Source organism: Thamnophis sirtalis, unplaced genomic scaffold (genome assembly GCF_051295495.1).
Source record: "Thamnophis sirtalis isolate CommonGarterSnake01/CBP01778 unplaced genomic scaffold, rThaSir2_p1.2 scaffold_3, whole genome shotgun sequence".
In the NCBI taxonomy this organism is placed as follows: domain Eukaryota; kingdom Metazoa; phylum Chordata; class Lepidosauria; order Squamata; family Natricidae; genus Thamnophis; species Thamnophis sirtalis.
The window spans coordinates 23,026,656-23,050,236 of record NW_028261383.1 but is presented as its reverse complement, the minus strand read 5'-3'; the positions used below and the strand labels follow the sequence as shown (position 1 = coordinate 23,050,236).

At 42.7% G+C, this 23,581-nt stretch overlaps 2 protein-coding genes and 1 long non-coding RNA gene across 3 annotated transcripts in view; all 3 read right to left on the bottom strand.

Moving 5' to 3' along the window:
* LOC106542831 (uncharacterized) overlaps positions 1-23,581 on the bottom strand; it is a 184,853-nt gene that overhangs the window by 49,320 nt on the left and 111,952 nt on the right.
* Positions 4,281-11,350, bottom strand: LOC148047584 (uncharacterized). Its single transcript, XR_015695844.1, has 2 exons — positions 10,886-11,350; positions 4,281-6,449 (listed from the first exon to the last, which is right to left on the bottom strand). It is a non-coding gene; the product is annotated as an uncharacterized LOC148047584 (long non-coding RNA).
* LOC148047582 (uncharacterized) overlaps positions 17,057-23,581 on the bottom strand; it is a 65,843-nt gene continuing 59,318 nt past the window's right edge. The window contains 2 exon segments of the mRNA XM_087708397.1: positions 17,057-18,281; positions 18,283-21,177. Coding sequence (XP_087564523.1) covers positions 17,937-18,281; positions 18,283-19,968 — 2,031 coding nt within the window. The 5' untranslated portion in view covers positions 19,969-21,177 and the 3' untranslated portion in view covers positions 17,057-17,936.

The window sequence follows — 23,581 nt, the reverse complement described above, 5'->3', positions numbered from 1 at the left end:
GATTAGCAATCCCTTTGAATTATATATAAAGGATAACAACAACAACAACAACAACAACATGATATAGGATATAGGCAAACAAAAGAGGGATAAGAACAACAACGTATCTCTCTCTCTCTCTCTCTCTCTCTCTCTCTCTCTCTCTCTCTCTCTCTCTCTCTCTCTCTCTCTATCTATCTATCTATCTATCTCTATATATATTATGCAAAATACCACTCATGTATTATCAAGTTTGCTGCCATGCGCAGGCAGCCATGCTGTGTTTCAGAATGGCAGATTGAGTGTCCCGGCATATGCTACAGTGATGATGTACCTCTCTCCCCTTCAGCCATACCCTGAACCCTTACACAGCCTTCTCACCCACCAGCATCCAATGGCAAAGCACTTTCTGTCTGCTGTCTGGATGTACAAAGGATGCTTCCAAATGACGTCTTTTGGAGTCAGAGAGGTGAATGAGGGAAACTTTGTGCCAACATTCAAAGTGCAGGGGCAGGTTTACCACAGGACAGGGAGTATCATGGTGGGTCTCAGCAGCAGCCTTTATTTCCCCAGATATATATTGTTGGTGATGACAACAAGGAGAGAGACATCCGTTGTGGAATCTACTCCGGCGTTAATCCACAACTGTTTAGCCAACTGCAAAAATTGCTTAAGAACTTAAGGGTGCTGTTGATTCTGTTCCAAAGGGCCACAAAGACTTCCAAGTGGTGATTAATGCCGATAGGAAGCCTTCTGGAGAGCACTGAGGTTGGTTCAATGCCCCCATGACTTCAGAAGTGGTTGTTCTCATTGTTGGCAAGGAGATTGAGAAGAGATATATCATTCTCCACAGCAGAGAAAACAGGTTGTTATGAATCAGTGAGATGCACTGTCCCTATGAAGCTCTCCGGTACCCACTGATGTTCTGCCATGGAGAAGATGGCTACTACATAAATATACCTCAGTGTGAACCAAACACCAAAGTTCCTCTTAAGAACTTTGAGGCAGCAGTGTCTGCTGCTGCCTTTTACAGCTACAGGATAATGGAGCGTGATGGTGAAGAATGCTACCTATTGCTGTTCCAGTTCCATAACGAAGCACGGGTATCCAATCGACTAGTATGATCATATACTGTATATACTCAAGTATAAGCCTAGTTTTCCAGCCCACTTTTTGAGCTGAAAAAAGCCGCCTCGGCTTATACTCAAGTCAGTGAAAAATTTGCCCGAAATGGAGGAGAAAAAGGGGTGGGGCCATGCCGCTGGGTGACGCTCGTGAATGGCCCAGCGCCCCTGAGTTTCCCCTCCCTCTGTGTCAGTTTGCCGCGCAGCATGCACCGCACCATCCCCCCTCCTCACGTTCTAATGTAATGCAGGGCTGTCTTACGATTCCCCTTCCTCCCCCTCCTGCCGCTCTGCAACGATGTCCCACCTCCTCCTTGTTATGGCAAGCAGCCACATAGCGATGTCCCACCTCCTCTGGTACAGTGATCCAATGATAGGAATCACTGTGCCGTGTGTCATAGGAGGCGGGACATCATCATCACAGCGGGACATCAGCATCATGAGGTGAGTGAAGTATTTCATTGAATACACCGGTATTGTGTGATAATAATTTGTTATGCAGAGCAAATTTTTACAATGGCTACTGTATATTTAATGGGCACAGGCAGGCTGTATATGTTATTCAATGGGCAATGGCATTATTGGTATCTATTTTTATTTTTGAAATTTATCGGTAGCTGCTGCATTTCCCACCCTAGGCTTATACTCGAGTCAATAACTTTTCCAGTTTTTTGTGGTAAAATTAGGTGTCTCGGCTTATATTCGGGTCGGCCTATACTCGAGTATATACGGTAAGCCCAGTCCAGCACAATATCACTAAAAAGGGAAAACAAGATATCCAAGAATAAACCAGCATGGTTGCATAAAGACCTCTCTGCTAAACATGAATGAAAAAAAGGATCAGTAAAAAATAGCCAAAACAGAACTGTAAAAGGCAAACTAGGAATACAAATTAAAACAGGCAGGAAAATGGTAAGAGAACACCTGTCAATTCTAGATGACTTCTAATCATCGGGTCCAGATTGATTACATTCTAGAGTTCCCAAGGAGCCAGCAGACGTGATCTAAGAACCATTGAACCATATCTTTCAAAGATCTTCATACACCAAGGAACTACAGGTGGATTGGAAAAGACCTGACTTAGTTCCCATCTTCAGAGAAGGGAAGAAAAATAGATCCATAAAACTATAGGCCAATTAGGCTGCCATCACTACCTGGGAAGATCCTGGAAAAGATCATGAAACAAAAGATCTGCAAACACCTAGAAGCCACCAAATATATAACCAGAAGTCAATATGGGTTTGTCAAAAACAGATCATTCCAAACAAATGTTATTTCATTCTTACACAGAGTGACTAAATTAGCGGACCAATCAAATACATACTATCATTGGATTTCAGTAAGGCAGTTGACAAAGTAAACCATAACCTACTTCTTGGTATATTAGAAAAAATTGGGTTAGGTGCAGCCATCCACAAAGGTAGATTCATAACTGGTTCTCAAAGTGTATTCCTTAATGGGACTAAATCTATATTGAGGGAAGTAAGCAGTGGGTACCCCAAGGTTCTGCTTTAGTACTCTTTAATATCTTTGTAAATGCCTTCCATGAGGGAGTGGACTGGGAACGCATCAAATTTGCAAATAACATCAAGTTGGCAAGAATAGTCAACACTTCAGAAGCTAGGCTCAAGATAGAGAATCTCGATAGATTAAAACGCTGGGCCCTATCTAACAAAATGAAATTCAATGCAGGGGGGAAAAGGGTTTTACATTTATTCAAGAAAAACCAAATGTACTGGTACAGAATAGGTAGCACTTGGCTCAAGTAATAACTACAAGAGAAACCTTGAAGTCCTAGTGGACAATCATTTAGATATGGGCCAGCTGTGTATTGCAGTGGCAAAAAAGCCAATACAGTACTAGGCTGCATTCAGAGAGAATCAAGATCATGTGAAGTACTAGTACCACTTCATAAAGAGTAAGACCACACTTAGATAATTGCAGACAGTTTGGTCACCATATGGTAAAAAAGATGTTGAGACTCTGGAAAGAAGGCAGAAAAAGGGCAACAAAGAGGATTAGGGGCCTGGAAGCTAAAATAAAAAGAAGGGTTGCAGGAATTGGGTATGTCTAGTCCATTGAAGGGAAGGACTAGGGGAGACATGATAGCCATCTTCCAATACTTGAGGAGTTTCCACAAAAGAGGGAGGGGTGTCAACCTATTCCCCAAAGCCCCTGAAAGCACGACAATAAACTGGATGGAAACTCATCAAGGAGAGAAGCAACTTCGAACTAAGGAGAAACTTCTTGACACTAAGAACAGTGAACCAGTGGAAGGGTTTCCCTTCAGAGGTTGTGGGGGCTCCATCACTGGTGGCTTTTAATCAGAGACAGGACAGCCATTTATCTGAAATGATGTTGGGTCTCCTGCTTGATCAGGGCGTCGGAATAGAAGCCCTGCAAGGTCCCTCCCAGCTCTGTCACAAACCCTCCAGTGATGGGAGTCTCCCACAACCTCTGGAGGGAAGCCATTCCCAAAGGATCCACCTTCACTTGGAAGAGACTTTTCCAATCTTCCCACCAGGAGAAAAATTGCAGCCACCAGTTTCACAGCGTGCAGCCCCAGTGGGTTTAAATTCGGGGAGGGAAGGAACCTGCAGCAGCAGCAGCTGAGATGCTTCAGCCCAGTTGCTTCTCTGCTTCCAGGACTCTCCTCCCACTCGCCCTCAACTCACCTTCCAGCTGCTGCTTCGACCCTGGAAAGAGCACAAAAGCCGCTCTGCACACCACTCTCCTCATCTGATCCGGAAAAGGAAGTTCAGCTGTTCCCAAAGGTGCTTTTTTCAAAAGGCAACTGGATTTTCTTTCTACTCTTCCCGTCGCTTTCCAACCTTTCTAGCAATTCAGTACTCGATGGTTTTAACCCTTTTAAGCACAACCACAAGTATTAGCCTCTTTCTAGGCACAGCTGTTGCCTGTTTGAGCACCATCTCCAGATAGGAGGCATTAAAAAAAATCCTTCTCCAGTTTCTACCTGAGGCGTTTGCAACATGCTATCAAGTCATTTTTTGATTTCTAGCAACCGACTTAGCAGCTGAGCCGAGTGAAATAGTGAAATGCGATTTTACTTAACCTTATGAAGTTTAGCTATGTGCTGAGCTCTAAAATTCATGAATGTTTTACAGAATTACACTGTTGAAATGTTTGTAGAATTTCAAAAGAATTCCAGAGACGAGGTTCGGAGTAGAAAAATAAAGTTCTTTTTTTATTTTCCAAAAATCAGAGTTAATTTGAAAGCGATTTGCAAAGCGCTGGTGGGTCTCACCCTGACTTCACCTGAGTCACAAAGGAGAGCCACACCAAATTCGAAAGTGAAACAATAGTTATACCCTCCCTAACTCCTCCTACTCCTGGTCAGCTAGCCTGACGAGGGTGGTTACAGACCAATCAGAGACAATAATTACCCTATCTTTTACCTTATTTGGAAATACAATTTCTAGCCAATTAGCCCTTGGCATCCTTCTGGCCAATCAAGCAATCACATTTTTCCCGCTCCGTTCATAGCCACTCCTCTTACAGTTCATTGTTCTCCTCTCAAGCATTTACATATTCCTTCCCTCCGCCATTACCACGTGGTATAGCTCCCCCTAGTGGACTATTTTAGTAAAATATAAACACTTTATATTATTTTATTACACCAATTCCCCCATTTCTTATTTGGTGATTTGTTTAATATTTTCTTTTATTTCGTTCAATCTTTCTTTCTCAGTTTCAGTATTTTTCATAGGGTGTAGAGTGTCCATACTTTCCAACAGGTGTATTTGGTTACCAATTTCCTTTAGGACCATCATTGTTTTCTCTGTTTGTTGGGCCTGCATAATACTTTTCACAGTTGTGATTACTAAGTTTCTTATTACCGGGATTAGACATGGCAACAACATTAATCCAATAAAAATTACACCAACCATAAATAAGGCTTGCTTCCAGTTTCTGAAAATGTCCCCTAGGAACCCTCCTTCATCTAACAGGCCAGTCCAGGTTTGTGAACCACATTTTCGGAAGGCTATCATATCCATTGCTCTACATACATCTAATGAAAGCTCCCATTTTTCTTCTTTGGTGACCACCGTATGATTAAGATATTTTAGTAATGCTGCCCCAGGTTGTCCACTAATAATTCTCAGTCCAACCCACAGGGTCACATTATACCTTGTGAGTAGGCCTGGGTTATGGCAAGTAATGCTCTGTTCTTTCTTTTTCCATGGGGGTTTAAGGGATAGGCTGGTTGATGACTCCGAGCAGGTTCCCACAATACTTTACACAACCCCTTCCATCCTGGTTGTAAATACTGACTCCTAGTATTATCACATAGAAAGTGGAGATTCTCAGTGCCTTCCCCTTCCGTGCCACAACCACTGAACCACAAGGCCTTCCCTATCCAATAGCACCTTGAGTCTCCCCTGGTTGCATTTTCACACATCTGGATGATTCCACTCATCCACTTTCTACTTTGATTTTTACAAGTCCAAGCTGGATCTCTCTGAGTTTGCCTTGGTGTTACCTCCAGAGTCAGATTACATCCATATTGGGCAGTTTTCCAGTATTGGAACTCTCCCTTTCGATGTCCCCCACTTTTCAAACAGATCACCATACCAACGGCTCTATTCTTTCTCTGCAGGGAGCGTCTCCTAATAGCCGAAGCAGTCAGCATCCACGAGGGGATAGGAGGAAATTCGAAAGAACTTGGGGAGACCACTAAAGAGCTTGTGTTTAAATAGTCTTTCTCCTCCCACATTGTACAAGTATATCTTCCTATAGTCTCTCGGTTTATTTGCAAATATAGAGTGGTTTGACATTTACCCCCTCTCTTTTGTGTTACCACTATCCAATTTTCCTCCTGACCTACTTGTTGCCAGTTTGGTTGTAACTTAGATTCATACCACCAAATTTTGGGTTCAAAGATCCAATTCATGGGAAAACACTCACTCTCCTTGTCATTATAACACCGAATTTGTGTCCAAGTTCCATCAGGTTCAAAGATTCTAGGCGGTTCAATCCATAATTCTCCCCCAACCGCCACTAGGGTTATATTCAAAAGGATATAAGTCACTGTTTTGTTTTGTTTTTTTTGTTTTTGTTTTTTACACCAGTTTCAATGGTTCTTTTTGAAGGGCTTTCCATGTTTCCGACTCCTCCAAGTTGGCTCTCTTCGCTCTGGTGTAGTGGGTCCAGCCTTTTTCTTTCGTCCGGATGGCAGTGTCTGTGGTCAGCAACACCAGGAATGGTCCATCCCACTTTGGCTTTAGGGAATCGTCCTTCCAAGTCTTTATCCACACCTGGTCTCCCACTTCAATGGAATGTACTTTGAAGCTCAATGGAGGAGTCTGTATTAAATAGCCCGCTTTTCTGAAAGAATCAAAAGTCTGGGACAGTATTTGCAAGTATTGTATCAACCCTTTGTCTTTACTAGGTAAATTCCCCATTCGTATCCCAGCATTCCTTAGTGGCATTCCAAATAATATTTCATAAGGTGAGACTCCCACATCCCTCCTGGGTTGTGTTTTTATCCTAAACAGGGCTATTGGCAAAGTTTTCATCCAATTCATTCCTGTCTCCAAATACAACTTTGTCAGCATTACTTTAATTTTTCCATTCATATTCTCCACCTTTCCACTAGAGGGCGGATGCCACGGGCTATGCAGGTCCCACTTAATTCCCAATATATTAGCAATTCCTTGAGTAATCTTCCCCGTGAAATGTCTTCCCTGATCACTATCGATTCTCTGAACTATCCCATACCTTGGTATAATATCTTCTAAGATTAATCTGACAACAGTTCTAGCAGTTTCATCAAAACATGGGTAGGCTTCCACCCACCCTGTTAAATGATCTATAATAACCAACAAATATTTATATCTTCCCACTTGTGGCATTTCAGTAAAGTCTATTTGTATATTTTGAAAAGGATAAAGCGCTAAAGGCCTCCTTCCTCTTTGTTTTTCCCTTAATTGGTTTTGATTTACCCTCTGACAAATTATACATTTTTGGGTCACTTGTTGTGCGGCAGTATAAACTTTTATTCCTGCATACTTCTTTAGTACTTCATCAATCAAAGCCTGAGTTCCCCAATGGCTCCCCTCATGTAATCTCTCAAAGATTTGTCTCATTAGGGGGTAACTGAGGATTTGTCTCCCATCTGGTAACCACCATCTCCCCTCTTCATCCTTCTTTCCCCCCATTTGTTTAATTTTATTCTCCTCCTTCTCATTAAAAATTGGTATTTCTTTCACTTCACACACATGGGGAATCATAATTTTGATTTGTTCAACAACTTCATTCATACCAGCTTCTTTAGCTTCCTGATCTGCCAACCTGTTTCCCTTCTTCTCAACCTCATCTCCCTTTTCTGCAATTTCTTGGCAATGTCTGGCCACGCCTTAGTTCTGCACATCTCATTCTTCCTCTAAACCCAACACTTCCTCTTCCTCTCTTCTCTCTCTGTTTCTCTCATCCTCTATCTCTTTGTTTCTGTTCACTTTCTGTTTCTTTCTTTTCCATTCTTCTCTCTCATCTAGGCTGTGATGAGTTCCCTTCCCCCTACAGCTGCAGTGAGGAGAAGTCTTTATTATGCAAAGTGAGCTAGCCGGGCCATCTTAATGGCCCATTAGCTGGGGGTGGGCAGAAAGCTATAGGCAACAATTCTGTCCTCTGTCTCTTTCTGTCTCTTTCACTCTTTTTCTTTCTCCCTCTCTCCCACTCTTTTATCACTTTCTCGTTACTCTCTACTGTCCAACCTGTCCCCATACTTATCTTTGATTAATCATGTTTGCAATAATTCACCTACTTCCCTAAATAGGCGCAATTCCCTCATGTGTTAACTCAAACACATACATACACTCTCTCCCCACCTCTCCTGTTTTCCTCCAAAGAATGACTCAGGGGGAAAAGAGGGGGGGGGATCCACGTAGGCGATCACAGGTCTTTGGATCTCTTCAGTTATCACTTTTGGGGACATATACATTCATACTGTAATCATGCTTGCTCATGCCAACCAATCATTATAATTATTTCAGGAAGCTTTTTCACAAGCCACCAAGCTTCATTTTATTTATTAGAGGATCTCACCCTCCTTTCAGGTTTGGAAATGATAACACACAAGCATACACACACATACCATTAAACAACCTTGCAACTTACTGTTTCGTTATGTGAAAGGAATTAAAGTTCATTTATAGCAACTTTTACCATGACATACTCACATTTGCACTGCAATCAGACTGCTTGTGTAAATTAATTTCACATACAAAAATATCATTTCATTCTTTCTTCATACAAAGCAATTATTATAATTATTTCAGGGAGCTGTACATAAGCCAATGAGCTCCTTTTTCTATTATTAAGAAATCTCAACTTCCCTCCAGGTCTGAAAATGATTACACACACACATGCACACATACCATGAAACAACACTTTCAGGCCTGGGGGAGGTCCTGTCACTTTAAATCTTCAAATTTCTTTCCTTGGAGAACTTATGGCTCATTCTCCAAGCAGCTGAGAAACTCAGAGAGAGCAGTTTAAATCCTAACTACTCTCCCCTCCCCCATAGCTTCAAGCCCAAGCTGATAAGCTTATTTATTCTGCTAGCTTGGTTAAACATATCACAATCAATTCAACGCCATTCAATTCTACATGTTATTAGTATAGATGCACGCCTAATAATTTTTTTATTTTTTTATTTTTTTAAACAGACATTATATCAAATTAATCAAGTCCAATTACCTAGGTCTTCCCATTCAGTCAGGCTTTACCTTATTATCTGCTAACTTTCTTACTTTTGCTCGAAGTTACACCCATTGTTCTATCTCTTTAAGCACTAAATTGTTAATACCTGTCTCTGCCCTTGGGTGTTCCATTTCTATCTTGATCTCCCAGCAACGCTGGCATAATTTTAAAGGTCAAGATTTATAGAGACAATGTGTAGGGATGTTTGTCCACACATTGCTTGGCCAGGGTTCTAGATTGGACCTCCCAGCTGAGCGCTGGCATAGTTTTAAAGGTCCAAACTCTTAGCTCTCCCAGCAGAACGCTGGCATAGTTTTAAAGAGCAAGATATATAGATATTTTATTAACACATCATTTGCATCTGGGTGGGGCTCGAGCTCTACTTTTCTTTTAAAAGACAACTATTAACAGCTTTCTAACATGTCCCTGTGGACTTCTTAATCGCTTTGGGGAAGAAACTCAGGTAGAACTTCTCTTCAGTTCACCTGATGGTGGCCAGTTCCTGAGTTTGTTACAACTTGATGGACTAAGCTTATAACCCTAGGATCCAGAGTTCCCTCTGGGGGCCATCCTACACCAAAAGTGGGCCATTCTGACTCACAAAATATTTTTAAATTAGCCTGGGTTGCTGGGGGGTCCCCATAATCCCCATTATATGCCTTCTTAAAATTCTTCAACATACACTGGAGGGGTGTTATCAGGACACTACCTCCTCCTCCCTGTTTACATAAACTTTTTGTGCTTCTCTTAACAGAACCTTCATAGCTTCTGTGGTCCAATTTTCCCTCTTCTGTAATTTCTTAGCAATATCCGGCCAGGCTTTGGTAACAAACTGGATTTTCACCAATTGGATATTTAGAGCATTGTCCGGATCCACCCCAGCATATTTACGCATTCCGTCCTTAAGACGCTGCAAATATGTTGCCGGGTCCTCATCCTTCCCTTGATTTATATTTACTGCTTTGGTCATGTTTTGTGCTTGTGGAATAGCTTCTTTCATTCCTTTTATGATTATTGATCTCAAATCCATCATATTCTGTCTTCCCTCTGCATCATTATTATTCCAATTTGGCCTTGCTAATGGGTATTTAATGTCCCCTCTGACTTGATTTCCTTGTACTCCCGGATTCTCCCTTTCCCAAATTGCCATTGCAGCTGTCCTAATTAAATTTCTTTCCTCTGGGCTAAACAAAGTTCTCATTATATTTTGCATTTCATCCCAGGTGTAAACGTTAGGTCCTAATAGGGCATCCAACTGATCGCTTACGGTCAGGGGATCTTCAACAAAACTTTTCATTTCTTTCTTAAATGCCCGTACTTCGGATGATCGCAAGGGTTCATGTACATATGTTATGATCGGAATCCCATTGGGATCATTTCCGTTCGGGGTTTCCCTTAAAGGGAATTGCTTAATTTGTTCTCCTTCTTGTGTGGAATCCAAAGGAGGCTGTCTAATTAGTTCCTCTTCCTCCATCTGCCTTGTTAAATCTTTTCTCACGTTTGCTAGCTCATTTCCCCTACAAACCTCCCTTTTGTTTCATGTAATCATACAGATTACAGCATTGAAAGTAATTTTACAGCGCCATCTTGTGGCCACTCAACATTATTATCTTTCCACTATATAAAACAACATAAATTAACCATATCTTCTTTGTTCAACCCCAACCTCAAAATCTCCCGGTTATAGGGCGGGGATCCCCATCCAGCCAATATTCTGCCCAAAGGGCCATTCGGGTTGATTTTCAGTTTGGGGTTTTTCTGGATCCTTTTAACACACTTTTTCCCTGACTCAGTCGACTTTGTATTACCCCCCATCTCTCTTATGTGTAGGTAGCCTTCCCTTGAGTATGTGCTCCTGTGTCCCTCTCAACAACCCTTCCAAACTCACACGTCACCGTCCCCGGACATTCAACAATATCCCCTTCACTCACTCCATCCTGCAGGTCCCCCAGGACCCCTCAAAAGGATTTCTTCCCAGCCCCCCGTTGTTGATTCTCACCACACAACTCTAACCGTGACCGCCCTGGGGTCTTGTTCTGGCGCCTTTACCAGGTACTCACTCAGGGTTCTGTGCACAGATGTTTCCCGGTCGATCTCCAAGCCGTCTTTTCCTCTTTATTCAACCTCTTTCCCTTTATTCAACTCCCCCTACTACTCGTCTATCGCACAATTTTTACGGGCTTCCAAGAGCTCCGCAGTTCTCTAGGTAGTTCCCCCTCCTCTCAAATTCGGAGAGGGGTGCACCCAAGGGAGACCCCCCTAGAGCCCAGCAAGAGATTGAATCCCGGACACGAGCCCCCAATTTGTTTGTAGAATTTCAAAAGAATTCCAGAGACGAGGTTCGGAGTAGAAAAATAAAGTTCTTTTTTTATTTTCCAAAAATCAGAGTTAATTTGAAAGCGATTTGCAAAGCGCTGGTGGGTCTCACCCTGACTTCACCTGAGTCACAAAGGAGAGCCACACCAAATTCGAAAGTGAAACAATAGTTATACCCTCCCTAACTCCTCCTACTCCTGGTCAGCTAGCCTGACTAGGGTGGTTACAGACCAATCAGAGACAATAATTACCCTATCTTTTACCTTATTTGGAAATACAATTTCTAGCCAATTAGCCCTTGGCATCCTTCTGGCCAATCAAGCAATCACATTTTTCCCGCTCCGTTCATAGCCACTCCTCTTACAGTTCATTGTTCTCCTCTCAAGCATTTACATATTCCTTCCCTCCGCCATTACCACGTGGTATAGCTCCCCCTAGTGGACTATTTTAGTAAAATATAAACACTTTATATTATTTTATTACACCAGAAAGAAATGTCCTTTTGGGTTCGGCTCCAAGTGAGGAAAAAGACACTGGAAACGTGGAGGCTGCTTGGAAAGATGGTTTAATGTTGGACAGGACCACATGGCTTGCACTGAAGTCTCCCATTAGGTCACACATAGAAACATATGCAGCAGGGCCTAGAAAATGGAGCCTAAGAGGGCCCGATTGCCTATATATGGTAGAAGAACTTTTCCCCTCCCCCAATGTCTATCTTTTTATTGTACAGAGTGTTGTTTTTTATATATTCGGCTATTTCCCTCATGTTAGTTTTAATGTGTCTTAGAGAAACACAACGTTCAGTTTCATCCTTCTGAATCCTGAATGTCTTCCAGATTTTGAGGCCAGAATTTCTTAGCTAGCATATCCTTTTCACAAAATATCTGTGAGTCATAAGCAGAGTTTATGAATGATCCCAGTAAGTTGATGAAACTTCTAAAAAATACGTGGTAAAAAAATATTATTTGTATACTCGGAACCAAAACCATTGCTCTTTCTTGCCTTCTGGGATTTTGGTTCTGTTGAAAGAAATGTCCTTCTGGGCTCTGTTCCAAGTGGGGAAAATGACACTGGAGACATGGTGGCTGATTGGAAAGTTAGTTTAATGGAGGACAGGACCACATGGCTTGAGTGCTGAACAGAAAAAGTGATCACATGCTTCATTTTTGGTGGAGAAGAGAAGGGTAGCCAGGAAGAGAACCTGAGTCCCTGGTTTAATGCCCTCTCTGGCCTTTGATCTTGAGCTTGTGTTCTGATTGGTTGTCAGACTCCCATGGACCCATGCAGGGCCAACTTTTAGGCTGCGTTTTGAATGCACGTTTGGTTGAGTTCTCAGATGCCATGTGGGGAGTTGGGTAAAGGGCCAATATTATCATGCCTTAATCCCATCCCCCTGGAGCTGAAGGGGAGAACTCTTTATTATGTAAAGTGAACTAGCTTGGCCTTCTTAATGGCCCATTGACAAAGTGAGGAAGGGCAGGAAGCTACAGGGAGCTATTCTGTCTTAATATTCTGCCTTTTCAATATTTCCTAGGATATCTCATTTTTTCTGGGAGAGGGCTGGGTGATAACTTCCTACAGTTCTATGCATCAGACCTCTCCAAGAGAAAAAAAAGAAGTCACATGGACCTGACCTGGGTAAGCCTCCCTTGCTGGCACAGACCCATTGAGTCTGTGGGTGGATTTTTCCCAGACCTTGGCCATTTGGAACAAAGGTTTTAAAGGGGTTTTGAATGTTGAGTTCAAAGGCTGCTTGGAAAGGTGAGTACCTCTAAAATTTAACTTTAAAAGCCCAGGAGGTGAAAGATAGTATGTGTCTGTGTGTGTGAATGCACTTGAGAAAAAATCCCTTCTCTGGATCTTTCTACCTCTGTGCATTTCCTAACCGCACAAAGACCAACAGAATCCACCCAGGCCATTTGCCTGAAAAACTGAGGGCTGACCACAGATTAGAAGGTACATTCACCTGTTGGGGGTGATGTATTCTGCGATTGCAAGGGACCCAAGTAAAAGAAAAGAGTGGACTCTTGTTGCGGACAGTGGGAAGAGCAGACCAGGAAATGGGAAGCTCAGAGTCTAGGATGCCACTGAAATCTCCTCAAGGGAGTCTGATGGAGACCTGGGTTTGGGACAAATTATCTGTCCAGACAGGAATGAAGAATACTCACATGGGCCAAGGTACGTGAGAAATGGACTCTGCTCAGGGATGAAGCAAGAAAAACCAATTTGACTAAATAAAGATACTTAAAAGGGAAATATATAAAGAGGAATGTTGGGGAATTTGGTTTTTTTGTTGATTGTTTCTCTCCGTTTTCCATGCAATCACATGATACATTTATTAAGATCAGTGCCTTCCCTAATTTAACTGAGATTTATTGTGGGAATGACCAGTGTCATGTGTGTGAGCCTGAGAGTTTTGTTTTTCCGCTCATTTTGGGAAAGGGAAAGTACACTGGTGGAGGCAGCAGAGGATTCTCATGATGATTATGGCAGTGGCCCCCAAAAGGAGAGTTTTCAACCCATGAAGGTCTAGCAGCCAGGGCAGAAATTCTGTTAAATAGAAATGTGTAGTGTGCAATTTTCTGTGCCAATTGTTTTTAGATATCTGATGTCACTTTCTAGGAACTTTCAGTCAGGTTTGAAGCAAGCACATTTCCCAAAATTGTTTGCATCCATGATTGTACCTTAGTAGATAATCAAAGACTGCCCATTTCCTATGATTGCTTCCTGAACCTGCCTTAGTTTATTGCATCCAGAATCTGTGAGGCCAAATTTAGATTAACCAGTATACAAGCCAGGCTATGAACATTTTTGAAATTGCGCACAATGAGCCCTGGGACTCCTACGTATTCTGCTTTACTGGGCAACTGGGCATCATAATTTGTGAATCACAATCAGGTTGGGGTTTGGAAGTCTCTTTTTTGCTACCTCTTCAGTGAGGAAATTGACTGAGGGGGCATGCCCCCCCCATGGAATTGGGAACAAGGTATGCCTATTTGGGCCTTAGTGCCACAGAATAAAAACCAGCCGGGGGAAGCTTTGTCAGGAGTCCTCAAACTTCAGCTTGCTGGCTGGATATGGCCCGCCAACATGATGTATCCATCCTGCACAGTGGTAGGATTAAGCCCTGCCCCTCAACTTACAGCCACTCTTTGTGTGCCTGGCTTTGTCCGCCAGCCTCATCATCCCTCCTCCAGCCGTTGGCCTTATATATACCTTGCAGAATCTAGCAACTCAGCTGTGTACTTCTGTTCATCGCTGCTCACAAAGGTAAGAAGGAAGGGCATGAGCTGGAGGGTGGGTGGGGGAGGGCAGGGTGGCAAACGGGTGATAGTCGTTTAATTTACTGACTTCTGCAGGTAGTAGGGGAGCATTCAGGAGAATGTGGCATCGGAGCCCTTCTGGGGTGTTTTCCAAATCCGGCCTGGCCTACGTGGGGAGCGTATGGGGATGACACAACACTTCTGGGCCAGTTTGGGCAGGGACTGGTTTATAAAATGGCTGCACAATGTTATACATATATACCTACCCTTGTTTTTCTCTTTTGGACCCCAAAATAAGCATCAAGTCTTAGTTTCGGTGGATGTCTTACCCGCTTACTTTAGGAACATTGCGGTCCACGCCCTGACACCCTGAGGAAATAATGTTTTAAAAAGCTCCCATCGGCAACCCTTTTCCTTTTGGCTAAACTCCTCTAAGTGCACTCCAACCATTTCCACTTGACTGCATTTTCTTTCACTCTTGGTTCCCTTCTGAGAAGGCAGAGAAGTATGTGAGTCAAGTATGCGTATGTTATGCTGACACTTGCGCCAGTATGCCATGTGGCACAATGCGTGGTTACCACTGTTCACACCAGGGATCAATCCAGGGCCCACTGAAAATGGTGGCTGCTTCCAGGACAAAGTCATGAGGCCCAAAGATATTTCCCCGGTATGGCGAACGTATGGGACACATGACACAGGTGGCATGCTGAGCCATTTGTTAAAGCACGCAAGGCATTGCCTTGCCAGCTCCAGCGCACATCCGTGGGCTGGCCAGCTGACTTTGTCCTTCTTTTAAGACTGTTTCGTTGAAGCCTCTGGAGCACAAAAAAACCAGCCCTACAGGAAAAGCAGAAGTTCAGGAACTGACTTCTGGTTTGCTCGTAGGGCTGTTTTTCATCCTCCAGAGCCTTCAGAAAGCTTCCCTGAAGGATCAGGAGGGAGAAAAGCAGCCCTACGACCAAACTGTACATCACAGTTCCTGAACTTCCTGGGTTCCTCTTAGTGCCGTTTACATCCTCTGGAGGCTTCAGGGAACCTCCTGAAGCCTCCGGAGGGCCTCCAGGGAGGATGGGAGGCTGTTTTCCCCTTCCCCAACATTCTAGAAAGCTTCTAGAGCCTGGGAGGGCAAAAAAAGGACATCAAAAGTGGGGGGAGAGTGCTGGTCGTGCACGCATGCGCGCTAGTGTGCGCATAGCATTATGGGTGTGGGCATGCCTGTGCATGACCCCACTGCGCTCCGCTGATTTTGGCACATGATCCAAAAACTGTTAGCCATCACTGATACATGTTCCTTCCACCCTGAGGGAGGGGGTGAAGGACCAAGGGGACTCAAGGTTTAGGAAACAAAGGAAAAGGATTTCTTGGAGGGTGGGTGAGGCCTAGAGATGCCTACATCAGGCAGCTCTAGCCCTGCGCTAGGCCTCCGAGAAATTTTTTCTAGCTCTGTAGAAAGGTTTAGGTTTTATTCAACTTGTATGCCGCCCTATTCCCGAAGGACTCAGGGCGGCTAACAAACCGGAGGAGAAGGGAACAATACAAAAGGAAAAAAGAAAACAAAGACAACAGTACAAAACCAGTTTAAAAGGTCTCAGCAACCACACCAATTTGAGTGGGGATGGAACTCAACAGCCCCAGGCCTGCCAGAACAGCCAGGTCTTAACGGCTTTACGGAAAGCCTGAAGGGTGGTGAGGGTCCGAATCTCCACGGGGAGATTGTTCCAGAGGGCCGGAGCAGCCACAGAGAAGGCCCTCCTCCAGGTGGTCGACAGTCGGCATTGGCCGGTAGATGGAATTCGGAGGAGGCCTAGTCTGTGGGATCTAATAGGTCTTTGGGAGGTGATTGGCAGGAGGCGGTCTCTCAAGGACCCAGGTCCAATACCATGTAGGGCTTTATAAGTGACGACTAGCACCTTGAAGCGTATCTGGAGACCAATAGGCAGCCAGTACAGCTCGCGGAGGATAGGTGTAACGTGGGTGTACCGAGGCGCACCCACAATCGTTCGCGCGACTGCATTCTGGACACACTGAAGTCTCCGAACGCTCTTCAAGGGCTGCCCCATGTAGAGCGCATTGAAGTAGTCTTGTCTTGAGGTCACAAGGGCATGAGTGACTGTTGTGAGAGCCTCCCGGTTCAGGTAGGGACGCAATTGGTGCACCAGGCGGATCTGGGCAAATGCCCCCCTTGGTCACAGCCGACAAATGATGATCTAAAGTCAGCTGTGGATCCAGGAGGACTCTCAGATTGCGAACCCTGTCTGAGGGACGTATAATTTCACCCGCCAGCCTGAGAGTTGGAATACATGGCCAATTATTGCCACTTTCTAAGCAGAAAGTGTTCTGCTTAGCGACTCGCATGCGATATCTCCGCGGGTCGTTCATGAAGCCAATGAGGAAGGAAGACTCGGACACGAATTCCCTTCGGGACGAACTGACCCGGAGCAATAGCAATATAGCAATAGCAGTAGACTTATATACCACTTCATAGGGCTTTCAGCCCTCTCTAAGCGGTTTACAGAGAGTCAGCATATTGCCCCCAATAATCTGGGTCCTCATTTTACCCACCTCGGAAGGATGGAAGGCTGAGTCAACCCTGAGCCGGTGAGATTTGAACCGCTGAACTGCTGATCTAGCAGTAGCCTGCAGTGCTGCATTTAACCACTGCGCCACCTTGAGCAGAGTCCGGGGGCCTCTTTTATTGAGCATACACAAGGAAGGGGTGGATTTACATAGTCAATGTGGACCAATCATGGTTGTGCAAGTTTATGGTATATGGTAACTCATTTACTTCCATGTAGACTTAAAGAATACTCATAGTCAATAAATCTTTTATCCTCATGCAAACTTCTAATCCTTAATTAATGTTTGAGAGTTAATCAGTTGTAACCCCTGATTTAATCAACGCTTATAATTAAGAGTCTGTGATTACTGATCTACTTAGTGTTAAGAGTCTGTGATTACTAATTTACTTAATGCCTAGAATTAAACAGTTTGTTTTACTGATCTAATTATATGGTTAATCATTACTTCTGTTATATACGTGTTCCAGCACAGCTATGCATGCCTACACATATACTGCAACACTCGCACATTTGATTAATGGCTGCATTAGGGAGACCAGGGGGATTCGGGTAGTTAAGGAAAATAATTTCACTTAACAGCCATTGGAATCTGCAACCTTAATTCAAGGCCCATCATAGTTACATCTTAAGGACTACTTTTATGCGGGCTGTGGAATTCTGGAGCTGAAAATCGGGCAAAACCAAGGTAGAAGACTGAAAACTCCACATGTGAGAATTCCATAATCAACAGAAAAAATCTCCACCCAAAATTCCTTTATTAAGGAATATCCAGAAGCTTTCCTGATAACCAGAAATTAGTAGTTAGCCAATTTCCATTTTCCTTTTCACTCCACTTACCAATTTATTCCTGAGAAATTTTTGAGCAAAATAAATCAGGCCAAAATTCAAACAATCAATTTCTCACCTACACTTTCAATGGGAGATGACAAATGAAATTCAAGCATTCTCTAAACTCATCTACCTTTCCTCAAATGGATTACCTTGTGGGCAATAAGGGATGATTTAGGCTTGAAGTAATGAGTACAGACTGGACAATTCAAAGAATTCTCCACGGTGTCAGTCCTCCGGTTTATCATTAGGTAGGAATTCTGACTGAAACCTCTCCCACAATCAGGACATTCAAAGGGTTTCTCTCCTATGTGAGTCCTATGGTGTACCACCAGGTGGGAATTCTGACTGAAACTTTTCCCACAAATAGGACATTCAAATGGTTTATCTCCTGTGTGAGTCCTCTGGTGGATCACCAGATTGCAACTCAGACTAAAACTTTCCCCACAATCAGGACATTGAAATAGTTTATTTTTTTATGTGTGCTTTCTGGTGTTTCACCATGCTGGAATTATTACTAAAGCTTTTCCCACAGTCAGGACATTCAAAGGGTTTCTCTCCTGTGTGAGTCCTCTGATGTACCACCAGACTTGAATTTTGACTAAAGCTTTTCCCACAGATAGGACACTCAAAGGGTTTCTCTCCTGTGTGAATCCTCTGGTGTACCACCAGGTAGGAATTCTGACTGAAACTTTTCCCACAATCAGAACACTGAACGGGTTTCTCTCCTGTGTGAGTCCTCTGGTGTACCACCAGATAGGAATTCTGACTGAAACTTTTCCCACAAATCGGACATTCAAACGGTTTCTCTCCTGTGTGTGTCCTCTGGTGTATCACTAGGTGGGAATTGTGACTGAAACATTTCCCACAATCAGAACATTCAAAGGGTTTCTCTCCTGTGTGTGTCCTCTGGTGTGTCACCAGATGGGAATTCTGAGTAAAACTTTTACCACAAATAGGACATTTAAACGGTTTCTCTCCTGTGTGAATCCTCTGGTGTAAGACCAGGTGGGAATTCCGACTGAAACATTTCCCACAATCAGGACATTCAAAGGGTTTCTCTCCTGTGTGTGTCCTCTGGTGTATCACCAGTTTGTAATTCTGAGTAAAACGTTTACCACAAATAGGACATTCAAACGGTTTCTCTCCTGTGTGAGTCCTCTGGTGTGTCACTAGGCTGGAATTAGTACTAAAGCATTTCCCACAGATAGGACATTCAAAGGGTTTCTCTCCTGTGTGAGTCCTCTTGTGTGTCACAAGGCTGGAATGATCACTAAAACTTTTCCCACATACAGGACATTCAAAGGGTTTCTCTCCTGTGTGAGTCCTCTGGTGTACCACCAGGTAGGAATTCTGACTGAAACTTTTCCCACAATCAGAACATTCAAAGGGTTTCTCTCCTGTGTGAGTCCTGTTGTGTGTCACCAGGCTGGAATTATCACTAAAACCTTTCCCACATATAGGACATTCAAAGGGTTTCTCTCCTGTGTGAGTCCTCCGGTGTGCCACCAGGGAGGAATTCCAACTGAAACTTTTCCCACAATCAGAACATTCAAAGGGTTTCGCTCCTGTGTGAGTCCTCTGGTGTATCACCAGGCAGGAATTCTGACTGAAACTTTTCCCACAATCAGAACATTCAAAGGGTTTCTCTCCTGTGTGAGTTCTCTGGTGTATCCCCAATTTGTAATTCTGACTGAAACGTTTCCCACAATCAGGACATTCAAAGGGTTTCTCTCCTGTGTGTGTCCTCTGGTGTATCACCAGTTTGTAATTCTGAGTAAAACTTTTACCACAAATAGGGCATTCAAATGGTTTCTCTCCTGTGTGAGTCCTTTGGTGTGTCACCAGGCTGGAATTATCACTAAAACTTTTCCCACATATAGGACATTCAAAGGGTTTCTCTCCTGTGTGAGTTCTCTGGTGTGTCACCAGATGGGAATTATGATTAAAACCTTTCCCACAGATAGGACATTCAAAGGGTTTCTCTCTGGTGTGAGAACTCTGGTGTATCACCAGACTGGAATAATCACTAAACTTTCTCCCACTTATAGGACATTCAAAGGGTTTCTCTCCTGTGTGAGTCCTCTGGTGTCTCAGGAGATAGGAATTTCTAATGAAGCCTTTCCCACAATCTACACATTTATAAGGTTTCTCCATAGAGTGAATCCTCTGATGTATTACCAGGCGGGAATTACGACTGAAAGTTCACAAAAGTCAGGACATTGATTCCTTTGGTGTATCACCAAGATGGAATATAACTGAAAGTTTTCCAACAATCAGGACATTGAAAGCATTTATCTCCTAATAGAGACTTCCGGTGTATCACCAGGCTAGGATTGTGACTTTCCCATAATCAGGACATTCAAGGAGTTTTTCTTCTGTGTCAGTTCTCTGGTGCCTCTTGAGATGGAAATTTCTACTGAAGCTTTTTTCACAATCTAGACACTCGTAGAGTTCCTCCCTGGAGTCAATCTACTGATGCATTACCAGACTGAAATTGTGACTAAATTGTTTTCCACAATCAGGACATTCAAAGGGTTTCACTTTTGTGAGAGTACTTGGGTGCTTCACCAGGGTAGAATTCTCACAAAAACTTTTCCCACACAAAGGATGTTCAAATGGTTTTATTCCTGTGTGTGCGTCCTTCAGTGTCTCAAGACCTGGGAATTTCTAATGAAACTTTCACACAATCTGCAGTCATATGTTTTCTCCGTCCTGTGAGTTATCTCACGCAGCACCATGTTGCCATGCTCACTAAAGCATTTACCACATTGGGAGCACTTTTGTGGCTTCCCTCTTTTGTAGAGGTCCTTCCATGAATGACAAGGGAGCTGTTGTGACCACAGTTTTTGCTACAACCAGGTAATTAGTATGGATTTTCTCCTTTCTGACTCCTCTAGTGCATAATCAGTTGTGATTTGCAATCCGTGCTTTTCCAACAATAGGCAAATCTATGGGGCTTTTGCACAGCTGATATTCTTGAGAAGGTCAAAGATATGGACAATGCCTTGTTTAGTGGTGCTTTTATTCAAGCCGTCTTCTTCCTCACAGAGGGAGGCCTGCATTACTGTGTGTTCTACGTTGTTTTACTATTGATCTTTTCCTCCCAACATACTTCTAGATATTTCCCTCTTTTTCTGAATTATAAATAATCTCCCTTCCCCTTTCATATAATGTATCGAGTTCTGTATAATCTGCTTATTCTTTCTTGATTTTCTCTCTCAAATAGCTGCTGGAGGAGGAGCAGATTTGTATGGTTTTCTGTTGGAAATGGAAAATATTTTGATTTCTAGCTTGATTTTCTTCCCTTTTCAACATTGAGTGTTATTTACAGTTGTCCAGTTGTCTTATTGGCATCCTGTTCATCTGTAAGATGCAAAAAAAAAGTATAACTTCAATACACATGTGGATTACAAATTATATAAGAGGACAACATCAAGATATAATGGGAAACTTTCACTACCATGACATCAACTGGGAGACAAAGTCTACAGCAAGTAGGAGATCGAAGTGTTAGTGAAACCAGCCAAACACAGTAATGGTTTGTAAATGCAGTAACGGTTTGTAAACCCTAAGAACTATGCTAGAAGAAGAAGTGGTAAAAGATACAATGTTAACTTGGGCAAAGAATTTTGGCCATAAGATTGAACTAGAAAAGTGGCAACAACAACTATGGGAATTATAAATTAACCATGTCAACAGCTTTAAAAGAAAATTTATACAAAATGTTTTACAGATGGCATATATCACCAGGAAAACTAGCTAAGATGTTTAAAGATAAGTCAGCGAAATGTTGGAAATGTCAACAAGCAATAGGTTCATACTACCACATGTGGTGGAGATGTGCAGAAGCAAGGAAATATTGATTTAAAATAAGACTTTGGTTAAAGAAAATGTTACAACAAGAAATAGAATTTAGACCAGAAATATTTTTACTAGGTATTATCCCAGAGAAATTCAAGAAAGAGGATACTTATTTGATTATACATATAACTACAGCAGCCAGAATTGTATTTGCCTAAAATTGGAAATTTAATAAGCTACCAACAGACGAAGAGATAATAAAAAAGATATTCATCTTTTGCAGAGATGAATACGTTGACAATGAAAGAAAAGGATAAAGAGGAATCGAAGACATAGGGAAGGTTCTATGACTGGCTAGAGAAAGCAAACTAGAAAAGAAAATAGGAAGAAGATGACACACTATTAAATGGAAAAAGGGGGGGGAGAAGGGGAAAAGAAAATATTAAACATATAAGTATATATTCAAGAACGAGATATAAAGAGGGGGAAACATACCTAGGGTAGACAAGTAAAGGTAAGGGAATAAGAAATGATATTAAAATTATATCTGGGCTGATGGAAATACCATCCAAGGAAACATAAACTGAGTTTTGAAATATACACCAACAATAATAGAAAAAGAAAGGGGGAGAGGAGGAGAGAAAGAAAGGAACACAGGGGAAAGAAGAAAGAGGTAAGGAGAGGAGGATGGAAGGGGGAGAAAGAAAAGGAGAGATGGTAGGAAGGGGAAGAGGAAGAGCAGGAGTAGGAGAAAGTTAAGGGAAGAAGGGAGGAGAAGGAGAGGAGGAAGGAAGGAAGTAGAGAAGGGAGGAAGGGAGAAAAGAAAGGGAAAACAAGGAGGTGTTACAAAAGGAGGAAGGGATGGCAAATGAAGCACCCAAATTGTACATTATAACTTATTAAATGAAATAATAAATGTATAAGAATGATAAATGTAAAGAAGAATACCAATTATGTGAATATATACTTAAAATGGTAAGAGAATAAAAAAGTTAAAATTATTTGGAAAGAAAAAGAGGATTAGGGGGCAGGAGGCTAAAATATAATTAAGGGGTTGCAGGAATTGGGTATCTCCTGTAGAGTGAAAGGAAGGAGGTAAATGGGTTTGCCCTAGCTGCATAAATGGAACCCAAATATCATTTGGAGGAAGGGATGGTTACGCATCCGATCTGCTACACACCCTGAGGGAGAAGGGGGGCTCCCAAACAGAGTAACACTAACCCAACCTAGCGGCCAGGGGGCAAGAAAAAATTGAGGGGGAGGAGAAGATCCCAAAAGAGTATTGGGACCTTGAAGATCTGTTCAATGAAAAATCTTCTGATAAATAACCCTCACACCGGGCCACTGACTGCAGCATTGATATTCTCCCCAGGATAGAACTCCCCAAACCTCAGATTTATTCAATGACCCCCGGGGAATTGGATGAGTTAAGAAAATTTATTGACAAGAATTTACAGATAAATTTACATTTATCATTGATCCTGCTAGGCCCCAAGTGGCTGCTCCAGTTTTGTTCAGAGAGAAGAAAGATGGCTCCTTTCGCCTCGTTAACTATAAAAATCTGAACGCTATCTGTGTCCAAAATCTCTACCCATTACCGTTAACGAAAGACATGCTGGCCCAATTGGGTAAAGGAATTTTTTTCATGAAATTAGACCTGCGACAGGCCTATTACAGAGTCAGAATTAAAGAGGGAGACAAATGGAAAACTGCTTTCAACTGCCCACTTGGTTGTTTTCAATTCCGTGTGCTGCCATTTGGCCTGCAGGGGGCGCTAGCTGTTTTCATGCAACTAATTAATGAGGTTTTGCATGACCACCTCTACAAAGGCGTGGTCTATCTTGATGACATCCTTATTTACACAGAAACACGTGAAGAACATGTGAAATTAGTCCGGTCAGTACTAAAGAAACTCAGGGCAGTGGAACTGTATGCAAAATTGTCTAAGTGTGAATTTCATCAGGAG